Below are 20,255 nucleotides of genomic sequence, written 5' to 3'. Positions count from 1 at the left end.
CTTTGTAAGAAGTTACTTTACAGGAAGTTACTTCACAGGAAGTTACTTTACAGGAAGTTACTTCACAGGACGTTACTTCATGGGAAGATACTTTAGAGGAAGCTACTTCACGGTAGGTTACTTCACAGGAAGTTACTTCACAGGGAGTTACTTTGTAAGAAGTTACTTTACAGGAAGTTACTTCACAGGAAGTTACTTCACAGGAAGTTACTTCACAGGACGTTACTTTACAGGACGTTACTTCACGGGAAGATACTTTAGAGGAAGTTACTTTACGGGAAGTTACTTCACAGGGAGTTACTTTGTAAGAAGTTACTTTACAGGAAGATACTCTCAGAGGCCTTCATTTGATTGAAAAACTTTTACTTTTCAAAAGAAAGAAGGAAAGGAAGGAAGGAAGGAAGGAAGGAAGACTGGCTGCAGCCTGAACCTGGTGCTCCTTCTCTCCTTCTCTCCTTCTCTCCTTCTCTCCTTCTCTCCTTCTCTCGCTCCGTCTCTGAAACTTCTTCTCCTTCACTTCTTTTTTCCTGCTCTCATCCCTTTCTTCTCCTCTTTTTGTTCTGTCGTTACTTCCTCGTAACGAGACTGACGGAGACGTCAACCAGTCTCTCTCCACCGTCTTCCTCTCTGTCATCCCTCCATCTTGTGTGTTTAGTAGTGTGTGTGTTGTAGTGTGTGTGTGTGTTGTAGTGTGTGTTGTAGTGTGTGTGTGTGTTGTAGTGTGTGTGTGTGTGTGTATTGTAGTGTGTGTGTTGTAGTGTGTGTGTGTGTTGTAGTGTGTGTGTTGTAGTGTGTGTGTGTGTTGTAGTGTGTGTGTGTGTTGTAGTGTGTGTGTGTATTGTAGTGTGTGTGTGTTTAGTAGTGTGTGTGTGTGTGTTGTAGTGTGTGTGTTGTAGTGTGTGTGTGTGTTGTAGTGTGTGTGTGTATTGTAGTGTGTGTGTTGTAGTGTGTGTGTGTTTAGTAGTGTGTGTGTGTGTGTTGTAGTGTGTGTGTGTGTGTGTGTTGTAGTGTGTGTGTTGTAGTGTGTGTGTGTTTAGTAGTGTGTGTGTGTGTGTTGTAGTGTGTGTGTGTTTAGTAGTGTGTGTGTGTGTGTTGTAGTGTGTGTGTTGTAGTGTGTGTGTGTTGTAGTGTGTGTGTGTGTGTGTTGTAGTGTGTGTGTTGTAGTGTGTGTGTGTTTAGTAGTGTGTGTGTGTGTGTTGTAGTGTGTGTGTTGTAGTGTGTGTGTGTGTTGTAGTGTGTGTGTGTATTGTAGTGTGTGTGTTGTAGTGTGTGTGTGTTTAGTAGTGTGTGTGTGTGTGTTGTAGTGTGTGTGTGTTTAGTAGTGTGTGTGTGTGTGTTGTAGTGTGTGTGTTGTAGTGTGTGTGTGTTGTAGTGTGTGTGTGTGTGTGTTGTAGTGTGTGTGTTGTAGTGTGTGTGTGTTTAGTAGTGTGTGTGTGTGTGTGTGTGTGTGTGTTGTAGTGTGTGTTGTAGTGTGTGTGTTGTAGTGTGTGTGTGTGTGTTGTAGTGTGTGTTGTAGTGTGTGTGTGTTGTAGTGTGTGTGTGTGTTGTAGTGTGTGTGTTGTAGTGTGTGTGTGTGTTGTAGTGTGTGTGTGTATTGTAGTGTGTGTGTTGTAGTGTGTGTGTGTTTAGTAGTGTGTGTGTGTGTGTGTTGTAGTGTGTGTGTGTTTAGTAGTGTGTGTGTGTGTGTTGTAGTGTGTGTGTTGTAGTGTGTGTGTGTGTTGTAGTCTGTGTGTGTGTGTGTTGTAGTGTGTGTGTTGTAGTGTGTGTGTGTTTAGTAGTGTGTGTGTGTGTGTGTTGTAGTGTGTGTGTGCTTAGTAGTGTGTGTGTGTGTGTGTGTGTGTTTTAGTGTGTGTGTGTGTGTTGTAGTGTGTGTTGTAGTGTGTGTGTTGTAGTGTGTGTGTGTGTGTTGTAGTGTGTGTTGTAGTGTGTGTGTGTTGTAGTGTGTGTGTGTGTTGTAGTGTGTGTGTTGTAGTGTGTGTGTGTTGTAGTGTGTGTGTGTTTAGTAGTGTGTGTGTGTGTTGTAGTGTGTGTGTTGTAGTGTGTGTTGTAGTGTGTGTGTGTGTGTGTGTGTATTGTAGTGTGTGTGTTGTAGTGTGTGTGTGTTGTAGTGTGTGTGTTGTAGTGTGTGTGTGTGTGTGTTGTAGTGTGTGTGTGTGTGTATTGTAGTGTGTGTGTTGTAGTGTGTGTGTGTGTTTAGTAGTGTGTGTGTGTTGTAGTGTGTGTGTGTTTAGTAGTGTGTGTGTGTGTTGTAGTGTGTGTGTGTGTTGTCGTGTGTGTTGTAGTGTGTGTGTGTTGTAGTGTGTGTGTGTGTGTTGTAGTGTGTGTGTGTTGTAGTGTGTGTGTATTGCAGTGTGTGTGTTGTAGTGTGTGTGTTGTAGTGTGTGTGTTGTAGTGTGTGTGTTGTGTTGTAGTGTGTGTGTTGTGTTGTAGTGTGTGTGTGTGTTGTAGTGTGTGTGTGTGTTGTAGTGTGTGTGTTGTAGTGTGTGTGTGTGTTGTAGTGTGTGTGTGTGTTGTAGTGTGTGTGTGTATTGTAGTGTGTGTGTTGTAGTGTGTGTGTGTGTGTGTTGTATGTGTGTGTGTGTTTAGTAGTGTGTGTGTGTGTTGTAGTGTGTGTGTGTGTGTGTGTGTGTGTTGTAGTGTGTGTGTGTTGTAGTGTGTGTGTGTGTTGTAGTGTGTGTGTGTGTATTGTAGTGTGTGTGTTGTAGTGTGTGTGTGTTTAGTAGTGTGTTGTAGTGTGTGTGTGTTGTAGTGTGTGTGTTGTAGTGTGTGTGTGTTGTAGTGTGTGTGTGTTGTAGTGTGTTGTAGTGTGTGTGTGTGTATTGTAGTGTGTGTGTTTAGTAGTGTGTGTGTGTTGTAGTGTGTGTGTGTTTAGTAGTGTGTGTGTTGTAGTGTGTGTGTGTTTAGTAGTGTGTGTGTGTGTGTGTTGTAGTGTGTGTGTTGCAGTGTGTGTTGTAGTGTGTGTGTGTTGTAGTGTGTGTGTGTGTTGTAGTGTGTGTTGTAGTGTGTGTGTGTGTTGTAGTGTGTGTGTGTGTGTATTGTAGTGTGTGTGTTGTAGTGTGTGTGTTTAGTAGTGTGTGTGTGTTGTAGTGTGTGTTTAGTCGTGTGTGTGTGTGTTGTAGTGTGTGTGTGTGTGTGTTGTAGTGTGTGTGTGTTGTAGTGTGTGTGTGTTTAGTAGTGTGTGTGTGTTGTAGTGTGTGTGTGTTTAGTAGTGTGTGTGTGTTTAGTAGTGTGTGTGTTGTAGAGTGTGTGTGTTGTAGTGTGTGTGTGTGTTGTAGTGTGTGTGTGTGTATTGTAGTGTGTGTGTTGTAGTGTGTCTGTGTTTAGTAGTGTGTGTGTGTGTGTGTGTTGTAGTGTGTGTGTTTTTAGTAGTGTGTGTGTGTGTTGTAGTGTGTGTGTGTGTATTGTAGTGTGTGTGTTGTAGTGTGCGTGTGTTTAGTAGTGTGTGTGTGTGTGTGTTGTAGTGTGTGTGTGTTTAGTAGTGTGTGTGTGTGTTGTAGTGTGTGTTGTAGTGTGTGTGTATTGTAGTGTGTGTGTTGTAGTGTGTGTGTTTAGTAGTGTGTGTGTGTTGTAGTGTGTGTGTGTTTAGTCGTGTGTGTGTGTTGTAGTGTGTGTGTGTTTAGTCGTGTGTGTGTGTTGTAGTGTGTGTGTTGTAGTGTGTGTGTTGTAGTGTGTGTGTTGTAGTGTGTGTGTGTGTTGTAGTGTGTGTGTGTGTTGTAGTGTGTGTTGTAGTGTGTGTGTGTTGTAGTGTGTGTGTATTGTAGTGTGTGTGTTGTAGTGTGTGTGTTTAGTAGTGTGTGTGTGTTGTAGTGTGTGTGTGTTTAGTCGTGTGTGTGTGTTGTAGTGTGTGTGTTGTAGTGTGTGTGTTGTAGTGTGTGTGTTGTAGTGTGTGTGTGTGTGTGTGTTGTAGTGTGTGTGTGTGTTGTAGTGTGTGTAGGTCTATGGGTGTGGGAGCTGTGGACTGACGAAGAACAGAGGCTTCTACTGCGTAGCTACGTCCACAAGGTGCAGCCTTTCACCCTTACACTTTATTAGGAGGATGGAGGACGCAGGGCCCCCGCCTTGACGCAGGGCCCCCGCCTTGACGCAGGGCCCCCGCCTTGACGCAGGGCCCCCGCCTTGACGCAGGGCCCCCGCCTTGACGCAGGGCCCCGCCTTGACGCAGGGCCCCGCCTTGACGCAGGGCCCCCGCCTTGACGCAGGGCCCCGCCTTGACGCAGGGCCCCGCCTTGACGCAGGGCCCCGCCTTGACGCAGGGCCCCGCCTTGACGCAGGGCCCCCGCCTTGACGCAGGGCCCCCGCCTTGACGCAGGGCCCCCGCCTTGACGCAGGGCCCCCGCCTTGACGCAGGGCCCCCGCCGGGACAACAGAGGTAAAGGAGCTGCAGGTTGAAAATGGGAATCAAACCGCTTCATTTAAAAATACATTTTTAAAACAGTGACAGATTTAATTTCTACAACAAATAAAAAAAAGTCCATCAAAAAGTAAAACATTTCAAATTTCAACACGTTTGCAAATTACTTTAACTCAAATTTGATTCTTAAAAGTTACTTCAGTTACTTTTCAATGTAATGGAAGTTACTTTTCAGCTGAAATTGGAGTAAGTTACTTTGGTTACTTTTAGGCTAAACTTTTATTCAAAATTTGGAGGAAGCTTTAAAATACTTTTCAAAAGTAACTTTAGCTTGACTTGACTGATTTTGACTTGACTGATTTTGATATTTGACTGAAATTGGAGAAAGTTACTTGACGTTACTTTTTCAGCTTAAATTTCCCCTCAAAAGTGAGAAAGAGTTACTAAAAGTTACTTTGGGGGTAGTTACCTTCATGAGCTTTCAATGCAAAACATACTTTCTTAACTTTTCATTTAAAATGTGAGTCCAGATTTGGAAGAAATTACTTTTCAATTTTAAGGAGGAAGTAACTTAAGTTACTATGACGCTGCTGAAGTTACTTTTCTGCAGTTTTCAGATTTATTTTTTTTCTCCCCCCAAAAAGGTCAAAGTCCAGAATCTTTGCGAGTTGCCGCTCTGCAAAATATCTTCTCCCTCATCTTTGGCGACAGGGGGCATGTTGTCCCCCTCCCTTACAGGAAGTGGGGCAGGAAAACGGGAAGTAGCGCCGCAGGAAACAGGACGTGGAATGTTGTGGGATTAATTGGGAATCCTGACGATTGGAACCAGCGCACCTCGTCTGAATCGTCTGAAGAAATTGGAAAATGTTTTTGTTAAGTTTCATTTTTTGATACAATCTTTAGATAAAATTTGAAAAATGTCAAAATGATTTGAAAAGTAATTTTTAAAACGTTTTAAAATCGTTTTAATTATTATAAAAATGCATTTCATAATGAGAAGTGGAATTTTATCATTCACCATCAGAAATATACAGTTGTTAAGGAAGTAGCCTCATTGCTAAAGAAGTTCGCCGGTTGTGAAGGAAGTAAGCCTCATCGCGAAGGCAGTTAGCCTGTCGCTAAGGAAGTAGCCTCGTTGATAAGGAAGTTAGCCTGTTGCTTAGGAAGTAGCATCATCACTAAGGAAATTTGCCGGTTGCTAAGAAAGTTAGCCTCATTGCTAAGGACGTTAGCCCGTTCCTTAGGAAGTAATATCGTTGCTAAGGAAGTTAGCCTGTTGCCAAGGAAGTAGCCTTGTTGCTAAGGATGTTAGCCTGTTGCCAAGGAAGTAGTATTGTCGTGAAAGACGTTAGCCTGTTGCTTAGGAAGTAGCATCGTTGCTAAGGAAGTTAGCCCGTTGCTTAAGAAGTAGTGCCATCACTAAGGAAATTAGCCGGTTGCTAAGGAAGTAGCCTCATTGATAAGGAAGTTAGCCTGTTGCTTAGGAAGTAGCGTCATCACTAAGGAAATTAGCCGGTAGCTAAGAACGTTAGCCTGTTGGTAAGGAAGTTAGCCTGTTGCTAAGGAAATGGCCTTGTTGCTATGGATGTTAGCCTGTTGCTAAGGAAGTAGCCTTGTCGCGAAAGACATTAGCCTGTTGCTTAGGAAGTAGCATCATTGCTAAGGAAGTTAGCCTGTTGCTAAGGAAGTAGCGCACCGCAGTCCCGGTGGAAGACGTGCTGGAAGCAGTGCAGGACACCGTAGCCGCAGCGGCAGTAGGAGCAGCCCTTCCTCACCCACTGCCCGTACGGGATGACACCACAGCTCCTGCAGCAAGGAAGGAAGGAAGCAAGGAAGGTTGAAGGGTCTCCTAGATCCTACACCGTCTCCTAGACCCTACACTGTCTCCTAGCTCATCCTCTTACCTGATTCGCTCGTCGAACTCGCAGCGCCGCCCGCTGAAGTGGGCGGGGCAGGCACAGAAACTACCCAGGATACACGTGCCGCCATTTTCACAACACATCCTGCTCTGCTCTGCACCTGAGGAGAGAATTCATGTCAAAAAACGTTCATCGTGAATAGTAATGAAAATAATGAATCTACTAAATGTCATCTCACTTTAAAAATTAATTATTATTAATAACAACAACAACAATAATTATTATTATTTAATTAGAATCTTGAAATATTGATCAGAAGGTTTGATTTTCTTTTGTGAAATCAAGGAATAAAAAGGTAGAGATCAGTTACCACTTCCCTCAAATAAAACCAGGCCTGGAAGCGCCGGCGGCGGGGTCCACACAAAAAACACACAAGCTTGCCTCAAACACAGAGCGGGGCAAACCTGATTGGAGCTGCGGCGCTGTACCGATGCACGGCTCCGCCCCCAAACAAAGCAAATAAAAACAGTGTTTTTATGTAGATATATTGAATTTAATCAATTTCCTGTCGCTGTGAGGCACGTTGCAGATCACTTTGTGGGGCAGTAGCCCCGCCCTGAGCGCATCAAGGAGGGTGTGGTGCCTTCAAGGTGAACTTCAAGGAAAACTGTGATACCCCTATACGTTACCAAGTATGACTTTGAGGGTAGCTACAAGCGCCCTCTTTTTTCACCATACATGTGTTTGCAAAGCACCCAGAATTTGATTTTAAATTCATACTAAAATATGATCAAATATACTTAAAGAGGGGATTAGACAAAAGCCTGCCTCAAATATAAGCCTGCTCCCAATAAAGGCCTGGTACCCTCTGCAGTTCAGGAAATACGATATTTCAATTTCAGTGGATTATGAAACTAGTTGATTATCATTCATAATATTGTCATGAGGGTCCAGCCCCCTATTGCTATTGTTCATGACAAATAATCACTATTATTAGTATTAGTATTATAAGATTCTCTGAATGTTGAAGCCTAAAACTACCTGGAAAACCAACTTCTGCATAACACACCAATATGGTTTATGTCTTGTTTGAACTATGATGTCACAAACATAGTGGTTGAACTTTCATCCGAATGAATCGACATACGGAGCAGATATTAATGAAAAACCAAACAACTTTGACCAAAATATATTTAACTGATACATCACACATCTGGTTCTAAAATTAAGGAGATATTTACAGCAAGACGCTTTATGTCATCATCATATTAATTATTATAAACGTACAGGTTGTGATTGAGAATGTCCAGTTGGACCGTGTCCAGTGTGGGCGTGGACTCGGTCACTGTAGTGTTCAGACGTTACCAAACTATGTATTTACGTGTATATTTATATAACTTCTCACCTGGTAGATGTCAGTACATCTGTTACATTGATATTTTATCTCTTGGCTTCACATTACTTTGCTGGATTCATGAATATACAATAAAAACGAATCCTTAAAATCTCGTCAGAGCGTCCCTTAAAAACACTGAAATGTGCGACTGAGTGATGCGCTCAAGATCCAGCAAGGTGTCAGAAAAATAAAAGCCGTGCAATGGTAATTACTCACAAATACCACAACATTTGTCGTATTTCATGGAAACTTAACTGATTGAAAATGTAATCCAAGTAAAAAACTGAAATTAACATTGCAAAAGAAATACGTTAATTACACTGTGATCATAAAACTGTGAACATAAAATACTCTTTTGGGAGTAAATGTCATGTATCAACATTGTCCTATAACTACGTTATAAAAATTCCCTTTCTAAACATTGTTTTCTTTCGTTAAAAAATGACACATAACACAATGTTGATAAACACTGTTCACTTTGACAGTTGTATTAAATTTTTATATTTCTCATTGATATTATTTTCTTAAGATTGACATTTTAATAATATTAATCCTTTGACATGTTATCTTTAGAAATACTGTTATATTTTTACTTATTTTGTCCAGCCGTTTTGCACAACTGTTTAGTAAAACAATTATCTGACTTGTTTTGTCGTTTATTGAACTAATTAATCTGTTTTCCATCTCATACTCAATGTCAAAATCATTAAATAAAATAAATGTTCGATGCCTGGTTGAACTGGAACTGTTTCATTCTATACGTTATACATACTGTTATGTAATACCATAAACGTTATATTCACAAAATGACGTGGATGTAACTACGAGATGTTTATATGTCCTGGTCAGTCTGAAGGTCAGGTACAACATTCTAATGAAATATACATGTACGTAACTCCACCATGTTTGATGTTTGTACCTTCTGTAAATTGTGATGCATTGAACTAAAATATCAAGAAAACGGTAATACTTACCTGAAACTTATACGATGGACCCTGTGTGTTGCTGTATTATAATTATTATTGTTGTTATTATTAATGTTATTATTATTATTATTATTATTATGGAGGGATCCACTGTGAAGCAGGGAAACCTATTGTAATTGCTGGAATTCCTATTATTATTATTTATTCTTCTACTTTATTTTGTCCAATAACTCATATACTTTGGTAACTTTTTGTCTGTTTCGGCACACCTATAGTCCAGGTGTCACATAACCGCGACACCAACAATGGCACTGATTGGCCCATAGGGGGCACTATGACATGCATTGTGAGTCAAAGGCTCATTGCTGCCACCACGGTTGTCTCAGCAAAGTAAAACTTGATACACATATGGCGGCAGAGCTGGTGGTCTAGTGATCCAAAGGTTGCTGGTTCAATCCCAGGCTCCTCCTGCTAGCATGCTGTAGTGTCCTTGAGCAAGACACTTAACCCCTAATTGCTCCTGATGGCTGCATCCGTCGGTGTTTGAACAATTGTAAGTCGCTTTGGATAAAAGCGTCTGCTAAATGTAATGTAATGTAATCATTGTTTTCCACCATTTTGAATTTTTTGAAAAACCTTCTTCTGAAGAACGGTACATCAAAATTACACCAGATATGCAGGGCAGGCCCACGGAATACCTCTTAACATAGTTAGTTTGTAATAACTTCAGAGGCACAAAACAGAACCTCTTGACCCAAGGTGACCACTATAATAAACACCTTCAGTCTGGTTGCTGCACCAGGTGGATGTCGAGAAGGTTTTACACATGTGGAGCTGGACGTACTGTGCACAATGTCGCTTCTTTCCTTTATTCCTTGTCATTCAGTGGAACCCGCTCCATTGCTGCCTTGCGGCTATATTTATTATGATATGTATTATTGTTATATTTATTATTATATTCACCATTATTGTTATCTATTATTATTATTGTTATATTTATTATATTAATTCGAATTATATTTATTATTGTTGTTATATTTGTTGTTATTATTATTATTATTATTATTATTATTATATTTATTCTTAATCTAACCACTAGGGGTGCACAAGCCAGTGTCTCATCAGTGCCGGTCCCAAGCCCGGATGAATAGAGAGGGTTGCGTCAGGAAGGACATCCAGCGTAAAAACCATGCAAATCAAACCTGATGACCACAAATCAGATTTCCATACCGGATGGGTGGAGGCCCGGGTTAACAACCACCACCACCGGTGTCGTTAGCTAACAGGGTGCCAGCGGAAATTGTGCTACTGGGCCCAAGAAGAAGAAGAAGAAGAAGAGGGGGAATGCGTGTCTGGAGACAGCAGGAGAGGAAGAAGGGAAGCAGAGTAGAGTTGAGAGAAGGAACTTTGAACGTTGGCACTGTGAAGGGTAAAAGAGAGAGAGCTGGCTGACATGATGGAGAGAAGGAAGGTAGATGTACTATGTGTACAAGAGATCAGGTGGAAGGGGAGTAAGACCAGGAGTATCACAGCCAGGTACAAACTGTTCTACCATGGAGTGGATGGCAGGAGAAACGGGGTAGGGATGGTGTTGAAGGAAGAATATGTCAAGAGTGTTTTGGAGGTGACCAGAGTGTGGGACAGAGTGATGAGCATGAAGCTGGACATTGATGGGGCGATAATGAATGTGGTCAGTGCATACGCTCCCCAAGTTGGGTGTGAGATGGAAGAGAAAGAATAATTCTTTAGTGAGTTGGATGTAGTGGTGGAGAGCGTCCCCAAGGGAGAGAGAATGGTCGTTGGAGCAGATCTCAATGGGAATGTTGGCCAAGGACCAGAGACATAGGTGACGAGAAGGTGACGGGAAGGTATGGTGTCAAGGAGAGGAAGGTGGAAGGACAGATGGTGGATTTCACCAAAAGGATGGAATTGGCTGTTGTGAATACGTATTTCAAGAAGAGGGAGGAACACAGGGTGACATACAAGAGTGGAGGAAGGTGCACACAGGTAGACTACATCTTTTGCAGGAGGTGCAATCTGACAGAGATTAGTGACTGCAATGTGGTGGTAGGGGAGTGTGTTGCTAGGCAGCATGGGATGGTGGTCTGTAGGATGACTCTGGAGGCCAAGAAGAGGAAGAGAGTGAAAGAAGAGCCAAAGATAAAATGGTGGAAGTGGAAAAAGGAGGAGTGTTGCATGCACTTTAGGCAATAGGTGGAAATGAAGGGTTACCAGATGACTGGGAAACATCTGTAGAAGTGGTGAGGGAGACGGCCAAGAAGGTACTCACTGTATCATGAGGCCAAGAAGGCCTTCTTCAACGATAGGATCAACGGTGCCACAGACACACGTAAGTTATTCGCCACCTTCAAGTCTCTGCTTTACCCTCCACCACCTCCCCCAGCTACTAACCTCACTGCTGACTGCCTTGCCTCCTTTTTTACTAACAAAGTGGCAGCCATCAGCAGCCAATTCACTAAACAACTTACTCACAACCTGTCTTCTCCAGCCCTAGGCTCATCGTTCCCTGGTTTCACCCCCCTCGCTGAAAGTGAGGTATCTAAACTACTAACATGTAGCCGTCCTACTACCTGTCCGCTAGATCCGATCCCATCCAACCTCCTTCAAGCCATATCACCGACTATCACCCCGGCAATCACACATGTGATTAATTCTTCCCTAACTTCCGGCACTTTCCCTTCCGCTTTCAAAGCGGCTCGGGTCGCACCACTGCTCAAAAAACCCTCACTCGATCCCAATCAAGTAGGAAACTATCGGCCGGTCTCTCTCCTACCATTCCTTTCCAAAACCTTAGAGAGGGCGGTCTCTAGACAGGTTACAGAGTACCTGTCAAGAAACAACCTTCTTGATACACTTCAATCTGGCTTCAAAAGTGGTCACTCCACCGAAACAGCCCTGTTGTCTGTGACAGAGGCCTTAAAAACTGCTAGAGCTGCTGCCAAATCCTGGGTTCTCATTCTGCTAGACTTATCAGCTGCTTTTGACACTGTCAATCATTGCATACTCCTGTCCATACTCTCAAGCATGGGCATAACGGGCAGTGCACTTTCCTGGTTCGAATCTTACCTTACTGGGCGCTCGTTCAGTGTGACATGGCGAGGCCAGCTGTCTGTGCCTCACAACCTCACCACAGGTGTGCCCCAAGGCTCGGTGCTAGGACCCCTCCTCTTTGCCATATACACCACCTCACTGGGCCCGATCATCCGCTCACATGGCTTTTCATATCACTGCTATGCGGATGATACTCAACTCTATCTGTCCTTCCCGCCCGACGACCCTACTGTCTCGACGCGGATCTCGGATTGTCTCGCTGACATATCCACATGGATGAAGGATTATCATCTTCAACTAAATCTGGCGAAAACGGAACTGCTGGTCTTCCCGGCCAAACAAGGTATTTATCACAACATTGATATTAAAATCGACTCTCTATCTCTTGTTCCTACCAAGGCTGCAAGGAATCTTGGTGTCATTATTGATGACCAACTGACATTCTCGGACCATGTTGCCGCCGTCTCCCGGTCCTGCCGCTTCGCACTACTCAACATCCGAAAAGTCAGGCCGTACCTGACCCAATATGCCACTCAACTGCTGGTACAAACCTTGGTGATGTCCCGTCTCGACTACTGCAACGCTCTCTTAACAGGCTTGAGGCCTGTGCGGTGAAGCCACTTCAGATGATACAGAATGCGGCGGCGCGACTGGTGTTCAACCAGCCAAAGAGGGCACATGTCACTCCGCTGCTCATCGAGCTCCACTGGTTACCTGTAGCCGCCCGCATCAAGTTCAAGTCTCTTATGCTGGCCTACAGAGTGATTGCTGGGAATGCTCCCACCTACTTAAGTGCTCTTGTAAGAGCACATGTTGCCCCCCGGATGCTGCGCTCGTCAAATGAGCGTGGCCTGGCTCTGCCGGCCATACAGCCACGGCAATCCAGGCTATTCTCATTTGTAGTTCCACGTTGGTGGAACGAGCTGCCAAAAATGACCAGAGCGGGGACCTCCCTCTCTGTCTTTAAGAAGCATCTGAAGACCCAGCTCTTCAGTGAGTACCTCCTGTCCTAACCTACAATTACTTAGCACCACCTTGCAGTATTTATTGTTACACCAATGTTGTTATTACACTAATCTCTGTCGCAATGTAGCTGAATGTTATTCTCCCTTGTAAGTCGCTTTGGATAAAAGCGTCTGCTAAATGACTAAATGTAAATGTAAATGTAAATGTGGGAAGAGGAAGGAAGACAAGGACTCTTGGTGGTGGAATGAAGAAGTACAGGAGAGCATAGAGCAGAAGAGGTTGACGAAGAAGAAATGGGAAAGTCAGAGATGAAGAAAGTAACAGGAGTACAAGCTGATGCCGTGCAAGGCGAAGAGAGAAGTGGCAAAGGAAAAGGAAAAGGCGTACGACGAGTTGTATGAGAGGTTGGACAGTAAGGAAGGAGAAAAGTACTTGTACCGATTGGCAAGACAAAGGGCCCAAGCTGGGAAGGATGTACAGCAGGTTAAGGGTGATGAAGGATACTGATGGGAATGTGCTGACTAGTGAGGAGAGTGTGTTGAGAAGGTGGAAGGAGTACTTTGAGGAGCTGATGAATGAAGAAAATGAGTGGGAGAGAAGAGTGGATGATGTGGGGATAGTGGAGCAATAAGTGCAGCAAATGAGCAAGGATGAGGTGAGAACAGCATTAAAGAAGATGAAGAGTGGAAAGGCAGTTGGCCCAGGTGACAAACCTGGGGAAGCATGGACATTTTTAGGTGAGGTGGCAGTGGTGTTCCTAACCAGATGTTTAACACCACCCTGGAAAGGGAGAGGATGCCGGAGGAGTGGAGAAGAAGTGTACTGGTACCATCTTCAAGAATAAGGGAGACGTACAGAGCTGTAGTTACTACAGGGGAATAAAGTTGATCAGCCACAGCATGAAGCTGTGGCTGAAGCTTTCAACACCATAGTCCCCACCAGACTGGCTGTCAAGTTGTTGGAGCTAGGATTGAATGCTCCGCTGTGCACCTGGATCCTGGACTTCCTCACAGGCCGCCCCCAGGTGGTCAAGGTGGGGAAGTACATGTCAAGCTCCCTCACCCTGAATACAGGATCCCCCCAGGGCTGCGTCCTCAGCCCCCTACTGTACTCCCTGTACACACACGACTGTGTGGCCAGGTCCAGCTCCAACACCATCATCAAGTTTGCTGACGACACCGTGGTCGTGGGCCTGATCACCGACTGCGATGAGAAGGCCTACCGCGAGGAGGTGGCTGACCTGTCACTCTGGTGCCAGGACAACAGCCTCCACCTGAACGTCAGCAAAACCAAGGAGCTGATTGTGGACTTTAGGCGTGGATCACAATCGAGGACGCACGCGCCGTTGTGGATTAATGGGACTTCTGTCGATAGGGTGAGCAGCTTCAGATATCTGGGAGTCCACATCACAGAGGACTTAACATGGACTGTTCATACAGACACTCTGGTGAGAAAGGCGAGGCAGCGTCTCTACCACCTCAGGCAGCTGAGGAAATTCCGGGTCTCGGTGAGGATCCTCAAGTCCTTCTACTCTGGAGCAGTGGAGAGCATCCTGACAGGCAACATCACTGCCTGGTTTGGGAACTGTACTGCCCAGGACAGGCGGGCCCTGCAGAGGGTGGTGCGTTCAGCTGAACGTACCACTGGAACTACCCTCCCCCCCTTGCAGGAGTTATACACCAGGAGGTGTAGTAGCAGAGCTGCAGCATCATGAAGGATCCTCATCACCCCAACAACGGACTGTTTCAGCTGCTGCGTCAGGCAAGCGCCTCCGCAGTCACGCAGCGAGAACAGAGAGACTGAGACGGAGTTTCTTCCCTCAAGCCATCAGAACTGTCAACGCTGACCTCACCAGGGGTCCTAACTGAGCCATGCACTAGGCTCCACTACCTACTGTACTGTATGTAGCATACTGTACCGCATACTGTATCACTGTTCAGGGTTGTTCGTGATGCCGTATTGCTGTGCCGTACTGTTGTATACTGTGCTGTATTATCCCAAACACTACCTCACACTATTCACATTCACATGCCACTTTAATTCACATGCCACTTTAAATGCACATATCTGTATATACATAGGCATATTCCTTCTATCTATTCCATTTTATTTCAATTTATTTTTTATTGTATTTTATTCTATATATTTTTTATCTTATTCTATAAGTATTCCACTTACTGTATTACGTTTTAGGAGTCAGTTAGTCGGTCTATTAGAAAGGAATTTTCTACTTTTTATTTTATTTTATTTTTGTACTTTTTCCTAGGACTTCTTGTGTGCTATCACCGGGTGCGTTGCATTACATTTCACTGCATATATGTATGGAAGTATGTATATGTATGTGACAAATAAAAATCTTGAATCTTGAAAGCTATGGGAAAGGGTAGTGGAGGCCAGGTTAAGAGGAGCGGTGGGGATCAGCGAGCAGCAGTATGGCTTCATGCCAGGAAAGAGTACTACAGATGACATGTTTGTTTTAAGAACACTGATGGAAAAGTACAGGGAAGGACAGAGGGAGTTGCACTGCGACTTTGTGGATTTATAGAAAGCGTATGATAGGGTATAGGAGAGAGGAAGTGTGGTATTGCGTGAGGAAGTTGGGGGTGGCAGAGAAGTAGGTAAGAGTGGTACAGGATATGTATGAGGGCAGTCAGACAGTAGTAAGGTCTGCAGTAGTACAGGCAGGGTGGAGTGGGTGGAGAAGAGAGTACAGGCAGGGTGGAACCAGTTTCAAGAACCCCCCACCCGGAAAAGAGGATTTGAGTCTGAAAAGAGAAAGAGAGAAAGAGGTGGAGGTAAGGGGGGTGGAGGAGAGAGAAAGAGGGAGAGGTGGAGGGGGAGGGGAGTGGAGGAGAGAGAAAGAGGTGGCAGAGACAAAGAGGTGGAGGGGGAGGTGGAGGGTTATCAGGGCCCTGCTGGGCCCCCCCCTACCGTTATCAGTCGTTGACGCCGTCCAGGACCCTTCTCCATCCCCCTCCACCTCCACTTCACCCTTCATTCCCCCCCCCCTCCACCCTCCTCCTCCTCCTCCTCCTCCTCCATCTTCCTGTTTGTCTGACAAACTTGGGACCAAACTTTTAAAACAAACGACCAGACGACACAAAGCAGTGAGAACCATCCTGAATCTCCACCTCCTCCTTCTATTCTCCACCTCCTCCAGTGCCTTACATGCTCACACAGAAACAACATGGCTGCGGGTTCACTGCAGAAGTAATGATGTTTCAGGATCTGAACGTTGTGACAGTTTGCTCAGAGCTTCCAACGTGTTTCATTCCACTTCCTGCTTATCTCGGGCCCCGCCCACTTACTTCCTGTCAGGCCGATGAAAGGCAGCGCAGCGTGCCGCTGCTTCCTGTCTCCCCCAAACTGTCTGAGGTCACGGGAGGACGACGATGCTAACGGCCTGTTAGCACAGCCTTCAGCAGCGCAGCCTGGAAGAGACAGCGCTGTTAGCCATGCTAGCTGTTAGCATTAGCACACACACAGTATTTAAATGAACGGACAAGACATGTTTAATGTGGTCACTTAGAAAGTAATAAAAACACTAAGTCAACGTGTACTTCAGTGAGTACTTCACACGTTCAAGTCGACATAGGTTGAGATGTTACCTGCAGAGGGTTCCAGGGCGGCTGCAAACAGCAACACGCTGCGGTCAGAGGAGGAACATACATATTACATACATATTACCTGCATGTTACCTGCATGTTACCTGCATGTTACATACATATTACATACATATTACCTGCATGTTACATACATATTACATACATATTACCTGCATGTTACCTGCATGTTACCTGCATGTTACCTGCATGTTACATACATATGACAAAAGAATGAAATGATAAAAATAAAAGAATGAAATGATAGAAATAAAAGAACGAAATGATAAAAATAAAAGATTGAAATGATAAAAATAAAAGATTGAAATGATAAAAATAAAAGATTGAAATGATAAAAATAAAAGAACGAAGTGATAAAAATAAAAGATTGAAATGATAAAAATAAAAGATTGAAATGATAAAAATAAAAGAACAAAGTGATAAAAATAAAAGAATGAAATGATAGAAATAAAATAACGAAGTGATAAAAATAAAAGAATGAAATGACAGAAATAAAAGAATGAAATGATAAAAATAAAAGAATGAAGTGATAAAAATAAAAGAATGAAATGATAGAAATAAAAGAATGAAATGATGAATGTATGTATCTGTATGTATGAAAGTATGTATATGTATGATAGTATGTATGATAGTATGTATATGTGTGATAATATGTATATGTGTGAAAGTATGTATGTGTTTGTGATGAATACACATCTTGAATCTTCAGGAATGAAATGATAGAAATAAAAGAACGAAATGATAAAAATAAAAGAACTAAATGATAAATATAAAGGAATGAAATTTAAAAAATAAAAGAACGAAGTGATAAAAATAAAATAATTAATTGATAAAAAATAAAAGAACGAAGTGATAAAAATAAAAGAATGAAATGATAGAAACAAAAGAATGAAATTATAAAAATAAAAGAACGAAATTATAGAAATAAAAGAACGAAGTGATAAAAATAAAAGAACAGAGTGTTAAAAATAAAAGAATTAATTGATAAAAATAAAAGAACGAAGTGATAAAAATAAAAGAATGAAATGATAGAAATAAAAGAATGAAATGATAAAAATAAGAGAATGAAATGATGAATGTATGTATATGTATGAAAGTATGTATATGTGTGATAGTATGTATATGTGTGATAGTATGTATATGTATGATAGTATGTATGATAGTATGTGTATGTGTGATAGTATGTATATGTGTGATAGTATGTATATGTGTGATAGTATGTATATGTTTGTGATGAATACACATCTTGAATCTTCAGGAATGAAATGATAGAAATAAAAGAACGAAATGATAAAAATAAAATAATTAATTGATAAAAATAAAAGAACGAAGTGATAAAAATAAAAGAATGAAATGATAGAAACAAAAGAATGAAATTATAAAAATAAAAGAACGAAATGATGGAAATAAAAGAACGAAGTGATAAAAATAAAAGAACGAAATGATAAAAATAAAAGAACGGAGTGTTAAAAATAAAAGAATTAATTGATAAAAATAAAAGAACGAAATGATAAAAATAAGAGAATGAAATGATGAATGTATGTATATGTATGATAGTATGTATATGTATGATAGTATGTATATGTATGATAGTATGTATATGTATGATAGTATGTATATGTGTGATAGTATGTATATGTGTGATAGTATGTATGATAGTATGTATATGTATGATAGTATGTATATGTGTGATAGTATGTATATGTGTGATAGTATCTATATGTTTGTGATGAATACACATCTTGAATCTTCAGGAATGAAATGATAGAAACAAAAGAATGAAATTATAAAAATAAAAGAACGAAATGATAGAAATAAAAGAACGAAGTGATAAAAATAAAAGAACGAAATGATAAAAATAAAAGAACGTAGTGTTGAAAATAAAAGAAGTAATTGATAAAAATAAAAGAACGAAGTGATAAAAATAAAAGAATGAAATGATTGAAATAAAAGAACGAAATGATAAATATAAAAGAATGAAATGATAGAAATAAAAGAACGAAATGATAAATATAAAAGAATGAAATGATAGAAATAAAAGAACGAAATGATAAATATAAAAGAATGAAATGATAGAAATAAAAGAACGAAATGATAGAAATAAAAGAATGAAATGATAGAAATAAAAGAACGAAATGATAGAAATAAAAGAATGAAAGAGGGAAGGGATGACGTCACTGACCTCAACATGGCGGCCTGGCAGTTGATCGTTAATTTCTTTGCTTTAAAAAACATCTTTTCAATCAGGACAGAACGAGGCTCCGCGTCAGCAGCGATTTAATATCGATTTAATATCGGTTTAACATCGGTTTCCTCCTGACTTTGCTCCAAAGTAAAAACAAACAATAAAAGAATAAAGTTTCGTTGTTTTTTCTGCTCCTGAAACTTTCTGCAACTGCTCAGCTGATAATAAACAACTTCCTCCACCTCCTCCACCCCTCTACTTACACCCCTCCTCCCCCTCCTCCACCCCTCTACTTACACCCCTCCTCCCCCTCCTCCACCCCTCTTCTTACACCCCTCCTCCCCCTCCTCCACCCCTCTTCTTACACCCCTCCTCCCCCTCCTCCACCCCTCTACTTACACCCCTCCTCCACCTTGACCTCCACCTCCTTCTCACTATCATTCACATGTAAAAAAAATCAACATGATAATGAACCAGACACAGACAGACAGACACACAGACAGACAGACACACACACAGACAGAGACAGATAGACAGACAGACAGACAGATAGACAGATAGATAGATAGAAGGATAGATAGATAGACAGACAGATAGACAGATAGATAGATAAATAGACAGACAGATAGACAGATAGATAGATAGATAAATAGACAGACATATAGACAGATAGATAGATAGATAGATAGACAGACAGATAGACAGATAGATAGATAAATAGACAGACAGATAGACAGATAGATAGATAGATAAATAGACAGACAGATAGACAGATAGATAGATAGATAAATAGACAGACAGATAGACAGATAGATAGATAAATAGACAGACAGATAGACAGATAGATAGATAAATAGACAGACAGATAGACAGATAGATAGATAGATAAATAGACAGACAGATAGACAGATAAATAGACAGACAGATAGACAGATAGACAGATAGATAAATAGACAGACAGATAGATAGATAGATAAATAGACAGACAGATAGACAGATAGATAGATAGACAGTCGGTGACTCATTAGAACGAGACAGCCCCCATCTGAGTAACTCCACCCAAGGCTGGAGAACTCCCTTTACGAAGGTGCCGGAGCCGCTAGCATCAAGGAGGAGCTAAAGATGGGAAGTGCTCTGGAGGCTGCAGAGACCAGCACAAATCTGTTGAATGAAAGAGGAATTAATACCAATGTTCCGTGAAGAAACTACAAACTATGTAAGTGTTTCAAGATAATTCTGCTGTTTAGCACCTACTAACGCTGACGCTAACCCTAACCCTACTAACACTAACACTAACGCTAACGCTAACCCTACTAACGCTAACGCTAACCCTAACCCTACTAACGCTAACCGCTGAGTTGATGTGTTAGATGTAGTTTTCTCTCAGGTTCCTGGCGTTACTCGCTGCAGGATCCACAGGAAGGTGCACGGTATTAGTTTGTTATTGAACGTCTGTAAGATAAACTCCATCTTATCCACACTAGGTGGTGCTGTCCCCACAGCGTTTCTTGCTGCTGATATTATAGCGATTCACAAAAAGTTGACTGACCTCACTGGGGATATTTCACCTCCGCCCCCGTTCAGCATGTCGGCGGTCTGCAGTTAAAGTTACAGGTGTTACCAGGGGTTAGCAACATTAGCATGTTGTCCTCGGGTAAACGTGCTTCAGGACCATCTGTAACTCTGCAGACGAGCACGCTTTGCAGTATGTACAGTACTTTACTGTATGTGTCGTTTGTGCCGTATGGGTTGTTTCCATCGGGCGTGAACACTCACTGTAACCACGGTATCAAGGAGGCACGGCCCCAGTCCCCAACAACCAGTTGGGACTGGGGCGTGGGGAGTTGTGTCTATTGCTTCATTTAAAGCTCCAGACA

The 20,255-nt window shown here is 42.2% G+C and overlaps 1 protein-coding gene across 1 annotated transcript; it reads right to left on the bottom strand.

The window, feature by feature from the left end:
* Window positions 1-4,364: 4,364 nt before the first annotated feature.
* Window positions 4,365-18,612, bottom strand: tdgf1 (teratocarcinoma-derived growth factor 1). The gene is made up of 6 exons (XM_080017846.1): window positions 18,376-18,612; window positions 16,179-16,216; window positions 15,879-16,001; window positions 6,256-6,370; window positions 6,048-6,157; window positions 4,365-5,199 (listed from the first exon to the last, which is right to left on the bottom strand). The coding sequence occupies exons 1-6, from the start codon at window positions 18,426-18,428 to the stop codon at window positions 5,084-5,086; spliced, it is 555 nt and encodes a 184-aa protein (XP_079873972.1). The 5' UTR covers window positions 18,429-18,612; the 3' UTR covers window positions 4,365-5,083.
* Window positions 18,613-20,255: the final 1,643 nt, after the last annotated feature.

The sequence above is a fragment of the Zeus faber genome, assembly GCF_960531495.2.
Source record: "Zeus faber genome assembly, chromosome: 17".
Lineage (NCBI taxonomy): Eukaryota > Metazoa > Chordata > Actinopteri > Zeiformes > Zeidae > Zeus > Zeus faber.
This window is presented reverse-complemented; position numbering and strand designations above follow the sequence as displayed.

What these genes read in the sequence shown, in the direction of transcription:
- tdgf1 (XM_080017846.1), bottom strand. Translation starts at nt 18,428, where the DNA reads ATGTTTTTTAAAGCAAAGAAATTAACGATCAACTGCCAGGCCGCCATG. An exon ending in TTTCATCGGCCTGACAGGAA is followed by an intron (nt 6,371 to 15,878) that starts GTAAGTGGGCGG and finishes TTCTCTCCTCAG; the next exon opens with GTGCAGAGCAGAGCAGGATG. An exon ending in CGTCTTCCACCGGGACTGCG is followed by an intron (nt 5,200 to 6,047) that starts GTGCGCTACTTC and finishes CAATTTCTTCAG; the next exon opens with ACGATTCAGACGAGGTGCGC.